Source organism: Echinops telfairi, unplaced genomic scaffold, assembly GCF_000313985.2.
Source record: "Echinops telfairi isolate 266 unplaced genomic scaffold, ASM31398v2 ScPeMD7_36;HRSCAF=134, whole genome shotgun sequence".
NCBI classification, from domain to species: Eukaryota; Metazoa; Chordata; class Mammalia; order Afrosoricida; family Tenrecidae; genus Echinops; species Echinops telfairi.
Genome location: NW_022103934.1, coordinates 3,133,762 through 3,142,647, shown reverse-complemented (window position 1 = coordinate 3,142,647; position 8,886 = coordinate 3,133,762). Strand labels below are relative to the sequence as shown.

At 57.1% G+C, this 8,886-nt stretch overlaps 1 protein-coding gene and 1 long non-coding RNA gene across 2 annotated transcripts; one reads left to right on the top strand and one right to left on the bottom strand.

Annotated features, from left to right (window-relative positions):
- Positions 1–2,223: 2,223 nt before the first annotated feature.
- NDUFA7 (NADH:ubiquinone oxidoreductase subunit A7) lies at positions 2,224–8,359 on the bottom strand. Its single transcript, XM_004717332.3, has 4 exons — positions 8,288–8,359; positions 7,876–7,925; positions 4,324–4,473; positions 2,224–2,396 (listed from the first exon to the last, which is right to left on the bottom strand). Exons 1-4 carry the CDS (start codon positions 8,336–8,338, stop codon positions 2,309–2,311), a joined length of 339 nt encoding a protein of 112 aa, XP_004717389.1. The 5' UTR covers positions 8,339–8,359; the 3' UTR covers positions 2,224–2,308.
- A 110-nt stretch (positions 8,360–8,469) lies between these two features.
- LOC123521679 lies at positions 8,470–8,886 on the top strand. The gene is made up of 3 exons (XR_006680066.1): positions 8,470–8,544; positions 8,638–8,685; positions 8,872–8,886. It is a non-coding gene; the product is annotated as an uncharacterized LOC123521679 (long non-coding RNA).

The following is an 8,886-nucleotide window of genomic DNA, read 5'->3' as shown; positions in this document are numbered from 1 at the left end:
TGCATTGCCACCGGGTGGGTTTCAAACTACCAACCTTTCGGTATAGTTGATCACACACAACTTATGCCTCCCAGGGGCCATATGGCTGGGGGAGATGGTACTTTCTGGAGGGGCGGACATCCGGACTTTGAGGCCCAGGATCTTAGGGTGAGGGGCACACATCTGCGGCGCTGGAATAAACGCTGAAGCAGCTGTGACCTTGCAGTGTCAGCAGCAGCAGCCGAGTGAGACTGGTCAGCTCTTGGTGAGCTCGGCCACAGCTCAGTCACAAGGGTAGCTGTGACACCAGTCAGTGACTGCCTCCTGGGGTGGCTGGGGAACTGGGGCGCTTGTGGACAGTGTTGCAGGGTGGGTGAGCGCAAGAGGGTCTCTTTCCCACTCCCCTTTTGCACCCTAGTACACAGGTCAGGTGACACTGCCCAGGGCACAGCTGACCTGGAGGCGCTCCAGGACTGTCCTCCTCTGCACCCCATCCTGCCTCAGCTTCATCCTTGGGTCCCAACCTGGAGACCACCTCCTCCAGGAAGCCTCCCAGGATGCTTCAGCCCCCAGGCAGGGCTTCCTCTCTCTGAAGAGCTGGTCACTTTTATGATGGCTACTTTGGGGCCCTTGCCATCTGCTCTACCTGGGCCTGTGACCTTGTCCAGGGTGTGCTCTAAACTTCCAGATTAGCACCAGACGACAGGAGATAATGTTCCAGGCTGGTGCCCAGAAGTGCACACACCTCCCCGCCAACCCCCAGCTGTTCGTGGGTAAGGGCGCTGGTGCAGGTCTCTGGGTTACCCGGGCAGGCACATGTTCCAACAGAATGTCCAGCAGGGCCTGTTGACTAGGGAACTACTCCAGATTGAGCAATTAAACGGCTCTCATTGGCAGACTCTTTCTAGGTGGGTACCACAGGACTGGGCTCAGTGGGGTTAGCATCACCGGCTGGGGTCTCCCCGCAGCCAACTGGTGGGGGCTTAGGCTTTCAGGGCTTGGCACAGCTCAGGGGCATAAGCTGATCTTCACCTACTGTGAAGGTTCCCGCGTGGGCACCGCACACACCACACCCCTACTTAAGGTCACCTTTCCAGGGCACTGGCTGCCACACTTGGACCTGCCTTTCCTTCTCGCTGCTAACTCCTCCCCAGCCCCCAGGCCACGGCTTCACGGTTCAGGCTCAGGAGATATTCCTGTGGGGCCCCACCCCCAGGATCCACTCCTGCTGATTGGCTGCCGCCTCCACCCCACCCCCGTCCGTGCTTGCTGATTGGCTGCCACCCCCACTGGGCTATGGGCTGCGGACCTGGACAGGAGATGGAAAGATTTTTTTTTTGGAGGGGCGGGGGGATTCTTTATAGCAGGCCCCCAGCAAGCTCTCTACCTGAACAAGTCTGTGCTCTGACGCTGTCCTAAGAGCTCCCCCTCCCACCCAGCCTTGGCTGGCCTGTTCTCCCAAGCTCGGAGGGTCTGGAGCCAAGGTCCCAAGGGTCACCCACTCCCAGGGAAGTCAGTCTTTCAGGAAGCTCCCTCCTGTGGATTACACCAGGAGCCCATGCCTGCTCCCTGCACCTGTGGATGGGGCGTTTCGCTCCCTCACTTTCACTGCCCTCGGGTCATTCCGACTCATGGTGCCCTTATGGACAGGGAAGAACTGATCAGGTGGATTCCCCAGACTTCAAATCTTTACAGGAGCAGAGAGCCTCATCCTGCTCCTGCAAAACAGCTGGTGGGTTTGAACCCACTAGCTGTGGGTCAGTGTGGCCCCCAGCCCTCAGAACTCCTGCTTGCAAATACAGGAAAGGTGTTCCTTGGGCCATGCCCGAGCAGGATGGGGCCCGCCCTAACCACTCCCAGTTAAAGGTACAGAACTGCACGCAGGACTGGTCGGCCCGTATAGACACTTGGCAGATGAGTGTGCATGCTCTCGGCAAACCCGTGGGCAGGTCTTAGTGCTGAGATGGACAGAGGACCCCCACACCCCGAATTCCAGCCCCAGACCAGCGGAGAAGAAACCTCTGTGCTTTAAAGCCCCTCCTTTTGGTTTCTTTGTTGTTCTGGCAGCACGAGGTGGCTAAAGGCAGCCAGTGGCATCTCCAGGCCCCACCCCATGTCACCTCACTCGGCACACGGGGGTGTGAGGTCAGCTATCGCCGCCCGCCCACCCACCCTGGGAGACACAGCTCCCACTGCTCCTACAGTCTGAGCCAGCGGTGGGACGCTTCAAAAGAGAAAGCAGGCGACCAGGAAGCTCGGTATACTTGTCATCAGAGAGGTCACGGTCCCCCGGGAGGGGAAGCAGCACAGGGGGGCTCCGGGTGCAAGGTCATAGGTAGGGCTGGTCCTGGGACAACTCCCAGGGCTTTATGGGTGGAGCTGGTGTCACTGCCCTCTTCTCAGTGGCTGCCACCGCACTGCAGGAGTGAGAGAGTCAGTGGTTAGAGACCAATCCCAAGCCCACCCTTGACAATTCTGACTCTTAGCCCCCCTGTAGCAAAGAGCAGGGCTGCCCCTTAGGGTTGCCGAGACTGTCCATATTTATGGGCCAGAAGGCTGACCTTGCCGTTAAGTCTCCCGATGCTTCCACCATGGGCCACCTAGGTTTCTTCCAGAAACCAAGTTTACTGCCATCGAGTTGATTTTGACTCATGGCGACCCAGTAGGACAGGGTAGAACTGCCCCTGCAGGTTTCCAAGACTAACTCTTTATAGGAGTAGAAAGCCTCATCTTTCTCCGGAGGGGTAGCTGGTGGTTTCAAACTGCTGACCTTGTGGTTCACTGCACAACGTATACCACATGAGAGCAAACATTTGCGCCCCCAGGGGCCTTCAAGGGCCACCATGCTGATCAACTGCATAGCGGCCTGTCACCTCAGAAACTTCCTCATATGGTCACCCTCTTGCCCACAGGAAAGTGCAGGCCTGGCCCAGGCCCCAAGATGCCCTGGGGTGGGGATGGGGGTCCCAGCAAGCCTGCTTCTGCCCGGGGTCTCCTCACAGGCACAGAAACGCTGTCACCCCAACCCTGGAGTGAATGAAGGGTGGGCCAGCATCGCCATGGACAAGAAGCCTTGCTAAGACAAGAAGAGCGCACAGATCATAGTAATTAGGACAGCCCTCCCTCAAGGTGACAGGCAGGCACTATCTGTTGTCCCGGAGCCCTTGGGTGGCACAGACATCCAAGTGCTTACTGACCCCCTAAAACATTGGCAGCTTGGCTCTACCCAGAGGTGCTTTGGCAGAAAGACCTGGCGCTCTTGTTTCTGAAGGCTCGGGACATGGGAACCCTACGGAGCCCAGCGCAGCTGACTTGAGAGGCCGCCCTGGTCGGGGCGGGGGAATCAACTGGATGGCAGCAGACTGGTGAATGAACACAAGCCACTCAGAGGTGACGGGGACGGGCCCTCATTTCAGTGCTGTTCAGATACTATTACTTCGTGTCCCCTTAACTGGGGATGAGGTTTCTGAGCGCAGCAATCTCAGGAGCTGAGGGGCCCGAGGCTTACAGGCAGACCCGTTTATGGTGCATCCAGGAGCCCCGCGTCGAGCAAGCCTATTGGTCACTTTTCCAACTCCCCATGCTCACTTCCTGTTCCTGTGCCCCTTTAGTGAGTCTCTGCACTTCCCACGTTCCCTCTGTGCGACTGCCCAGTTAATGCTGGGCTGGAGCTGAACCCTGGAGCTCAGAGCCCTCTTTCCCACAAGCCAGAGAAGCAATGGTCTCTGCAGGCTTTCCACCTCGTGACCACCTTGTGAGTGTTGGCGAACTATGCTCCCAGGACCTGTCCTGGCTGATATTCCCGAGGTAGCTCACCAAACCTTTTTGCCAAGGTGCCTGTGTGGACTCAAATTTCCGCCTTTCAGTCAGCCGCTCAGCGTATTACCTCTGTACCACCAGGCTCTCCTTAAGAACGCAAAGCCATAAGGCCCTCACCAGGGCCTCTCTTGGGGGTGGGAGTCGGGGGAGGAGCTTCAGCACCCTGCCCTTAGCCCCCGGAGGGCACTGTGGGTCAAATATCTGCCATGCTGCTAATCAGAAAGCTTTAGGTTCAAACCTACCAGCTGCCCCTCTGGAGAGCAAGGAGGCCGCTGACTTCCATAAATACCTGCAGCCCCCAAAAGCCACCTGGGGCAGTTATAGCAGGCACCAGTGAGGGGGGCTGGGATGGGCTAGGCCCAGATTGACGGGCCCCACTGCTGACATGCTTGTTGCGGGACAAATAGGCCCCAGGCAGCATGGGGGCAGCTTGTGCGTGCGTGTGTGTGTGTGTGTGTGTGTGTGTGTGTGTGTGTGTGTGTCTGTCTGTCTGTCAGGGGTGGGGGTGGAGACAGTGGTCCTTACCTCTCTGCTGGCTTGCCTGCCACCAGCACCTTCTGGGAGGACATGACGATGGAGGGGGGCACGGCTTCCCGGCGGCCATCGCGAGTGCAGTAATAATTGTTAGAGAGCTTGTGGCTGGGGCCCACGGGGAGCCGGGGTGGCGGCTGGGTTCTGTGGGGAAGGAAGGCCACCCGTTGAAGCAACCATGTCCCTCCCGCTGCCCGGTCAGCAGCCTGCCTCCCTCAGGGCTCCCTCAGGGCAGCCCCTTGGTGAGAGGTGTCTCGGATCTAGCCTGGGGAGGCACTAGGGCCCAGAAGTGGCTGGGAAACTGGGCTCTAATGGAAGGTCCTGGAAGGTAAAGGGAGGCTCCCACAGTACTGAGCCTGTCCCAAACGAGCCGAGTACTGGGAGCCCAGTGTACTCAGTACTCTGGGACCCAGGACAGCCCGGCTTCCTCCCTGTTTCTACAGCCTGGAATGGGAGAGCCGGCCTTGCCTCCACCAGCAGATGCTCAGGACATGAAGGTCGAGGGTCAGGCTCTGGCCACCACCTGACTACAAACACCCCCCCCCCCAGGCTTAGTCCACTGGGAGAGGTCTTCCCCCCCCCCACGCGGACAGAAGCCCTGCATCTCATGGTATCTTGGGAACTCTGAACTCTGAGACGCTGGGATGGAGGCTTCCTACTCAAAGCTGTGGGCACTGTTCAAGGGGTGGGGTCCCCCCAGCCCCTGCCTCCTAAGCCAGACCTGGACACTGGGCTGGACATTACCAAGCGGAAACGCTAACCCCTAACAAAATACTGGCCAGAGGAGCTGGCAGGAGGACACAGCAGAAGAGAAGGCAGAGGAGATGGGGAAAATCAGAGTGAGGTCTTGCTTTCACGTAAACACGCTTGTCCTAAATATCTGTGCCGCTCATCAGTTGGCCAGGATTCCTGTATTCTTAAAACAAGCGGGGTGATCGTCATTGTCTTTAAAAAAAAAGACAGAGAGAGAGAAACACAAATCTTCACATTCTCTCTGTGGCTCAACTTTCAGGTGGAGGCCGGCCTACAAAGTGACTGATACCAGGTGCCACGGGGAAAGGGGTGTTGGCACTCCCTAGGACCACCAGCTGCCACTGAGATCTAAGGAGGGCAGTGTCTCCCCAGTGAGAAAGCTCGGCTCAGAAGTTAGGAAGAAGCAGGAAAGAGGGAGGCAGGGAATCAAAAACAGGGAGGAGGTGGGGAAAGGGCTGTGACATGGTGGGGAGCCCATCAATGACAGGAGACAAAAGGTGGACGATCTGTTGAGTAGACAGTCAATGTGTTCTGTACGGTCCCACCCGAAGCACAATGGAAAGTTACTACAGAAAGGCAGAAGACTCATCTATTGTGTGAACATCAAAACCTGCTGAATCCTCGAAGTGCAGCAATGACCACACCCCACACTGCTGACCCCATCGCCAAGGAGTGATTCCTGGTGACGTCAAGCGTGTCAGGGTAGAACTGTGCTCCGTAAAGTTTCCAATGGCTCATTTTCCAGCAGTAGACTGCCAGGTCTTTGTTCTGAGCCACCACTAGGGGGGTGTGAACCTCCAACCTTTGGGTTAGAACGCTAGTTGACTGTTTCACACCAAACCTGCCAGGCGTTCTGAGGCTGTCGATCTCAAAGGAAACAGCCTGCCTCGTCGTCCTCCAGTGGACAGTTGGAAGTTTTGAACTTCCAAGCTTGTGATTAGCAGCCTACTCCGCCACCAGGGCCCTAGCCTTGAAACCGTGCCTGACAGCAAGCAAAAAAAAAATTCCCAAAGGAATCACTAGAGGGCGCCGTTAGGCTAAAGCAGTTTAAAATCTCACTGCACTGCGCCCCAGAGCAAGCAGAGTGCAAGGCCTCCACGGGGTGTCCAAGGCTGTCACACATCTCCCACGGAGAAGCTGGTAGGTTAAAACCACAACCCAATGTTTAACCTATTACACCACCAGGGCTCCTATTTCCCCAACCAGCCCCCATATTTTTCAACCAGCCACCCTGGCAGAAAAGCAATCTCTGGAAATGGAATGAGTTACAATCTGCGGCATTAAGGCTACTCTTTATTCAAACCAACCTCAAGGACTGCCTCACTCTCATTAACCCTGTGACCTCACACACTGTCTGGGTGGAACAGTTAACTCCCACTCAGCTGCTAGCCAAAAGGTTGGAGGTTTGAATCTACCCAGCCATGCCTCCCCCCCCACCCCCCACCCCGCCCCCTGGAAAAGGCCTGATGATCTATGCCCACAAAGCTCGCTATTGAAAGTCCTCCTGAGATTACAGTTCTTCAGGATGGGTTACAACTCAGTGTAAAGAAAACCCAAATCCTCACAAGTGCACCAACTGGTAGCATCATGATAAATGGAGTTAAGATTCAAGTTGTCAAGGATTTATTTCATCTTGCTTGGATCCACAATCAATGCTCATGGAAGCAGCATTCAAGAGGGCAAAGGACGCACTGTATTGGGTAAATCTGCTGACCAAGACCTCTTTAAAGTGTTGGAAAGCAAGAATGCTACTTTGAGGAGTAAGGTATGCCTGATCCAAGCCACAATGTCCCCAGATGCATGGGAAAGTTGGACATTAAATAAGAAGGCGTTTGAATTCTGGTGTGAAGGATACTGAGAGTACCAAGGACTACTTCCAGAACAAGAAACCAATTTGTGTTGGCAGAAGTACGACCAGAATGCTCCTCAGAGGCAAAGATGCCAAGATTTCATCGCATGTGTTTTGGACAGCAGAGGCCAGTCTTTGGACGAGGACACTGTGCTTGGTAAAATAGAGGGACAGTGAAAAAGAGGAAGGCCCTTGATGAGGCCGACTGACACTGCGGCTGTAACCATGAGCTCAAACACAACCGTTGGGAGGCTGGTGCAGGACCGGGTGGTGTTTTACATCAAGTCACTATGAGTCGGAACCGTACAACATATTGTAGTTCTACTCAGGACTCACAGCGTTGCCAGTGAGCCTGAGCCAACTGCAGCCATTGGCACGGGGGCTGCTGGGTGGTTCCGGAAACTTGGTATACTTTTGCCGCAGGCTCCCAGACCCTCAAGGGAGTCAGCTAGCCCAGATGCCAACTCCTGCAAAGAGCCCTTTCTTGGCCCATCTCCAGCTCACACACTGTTCATCTACCCTGCTCCAGAACAATCGGTGTCCTCTGTTTACTTCTCTGCTCCTCAGAAACACAGTGCTAGCTTCAAGGCAGAGGGAATGGGAAAGAAGGGCTCGATAAACAGCAAAGAATTTTTAAACATAAGAGTTTGGAATCAAGATACTTAGGCGGGGCAGGGGGTGGGGGCTACTACGCGGCTTCCTAGTTTTTCAAGCCTGGAATGTTTCCATCTGTGGCTGGGGAAGAGTAACGGGTCACCACCGGGGCCAATTCTACTCAGAAGTCAAGCCCATTCTGCAGTGCGCCAATGGAAAAGGCCGCCAGGGAGCCTGGAGATGGGGTGGTCGGCTCAGCGCCGCAGGGACCTAAGTGGACACGGTTTTGTTTGGGTGGAAAATGGACACACACAGTGCCAGGAACTGGGAAGCCGGCCGGGCCTGCTCACCGCTTGGCGATCTCCTGGTACCGCAGCTGCAGCTTCGCCTGCAGGTCTTGCTGTGGAAGGAAAAGGGGTGTGTATGTGTCAGGATGCAGGCATCCTTGGAGATGGGGGGGGCACAAGATCCTGGGCTAAAGATCTGGGAGGTCCTGGCCCTAAGTGGACCCACAACCAAGGGAGGGTCAAAGGTCGGGAGTGTGGACGGGCGAGTGCCAGATGAAGGGGGTCACGAAAGTGAAGGGTCACAAGAACTAAAAGGGTCCCGGGAGACCCTTGGCGGGCGAAGGACGTATCCACGAATGGGGCTCCCAGACTAGGGCTCTCGGCCCCAAGGAGCTCAGGCTCAGGGCTGCAGAAGATGGTGGAGGGGTGTACGGGGCCCTGCCCCCTCCACCGCGGCCCTGCCCGCCCCGCGCACCCCGGATGCCCAGTTCCGCAGCCGTTGGATGAAGCGGGTGGCAGAAGCCATCTTCCGTCCGCACAGAAGGGCGCCGGTGACGTCTCTACCGCAGGGCCTGATGGGAAGGCTCCATGCGGTCTCGCGAGAATGCAAAGGGGTGGGGCTTCGGGGGTCATATAAATGCTCGTCCCCGCCCACGTGACTCCTCTCCGCCCGACCGCCGCCGCGCCGCCATCATGGACACCAGCCGTGTGCAGCCCATCAAGCTGGCCAGAGTGAGCCTGGGGCCCGGATTGGGCGCCGGGGTGAAGAAGTGTCGGGGGGTGGGGTCGGTTTGCCCAAGTCTGACCCTAGCTTCTTTCCACCAGGTCACCAAAGTGCTGGGCCGGACCGGCTCCCAGGGACAGTGCACGCAGGTGAGCAGCGGGGTCGGGCGCCGGGAGGAAGCCCCGGGAGCTGGGCTTTGATGGGCCTGCCGGAGGCCCTAATCTTCCAGGCCTCAACATCGGGGCCCGGACCCCCCCGACTCGCCCCTTCGTGCTGGACCCTCCCGAGCGCTCCCCGCCCTCACTCCTTCCCCCTTCCTCCCGGCGGGGCCGTAGGTGCGCGTGGAGTTC

What these genes read in the sequence shown, in the direction of transcription:
- NDUFA7 (XM_004717332.3), bottom strand. Translation starts at nt 8,338, where the DNA reads ATGGCTTCTGCCACCCGCTTCATCCAACGGCTGCGGAACTGGGCATCC. An exon ending in TGCGGAACTGGGCATCCGGG is followed by an intron (nt 7,926 to 8,287) that starts GTGCGCGGGGCG and finishes TTCCTTCCACAG; the next exon opens with CAAGACCTGCAGGCGAAGCT. An exon ending in GCAGGCAAGCCAGCAGAGAG is followed by an intron (nt 2,397 to 4,323) that starts GTAAGGACCACT and finishes TCACTCCTGCAG; the next exon opens with TGCGGTGGCAGCCACTGAGA.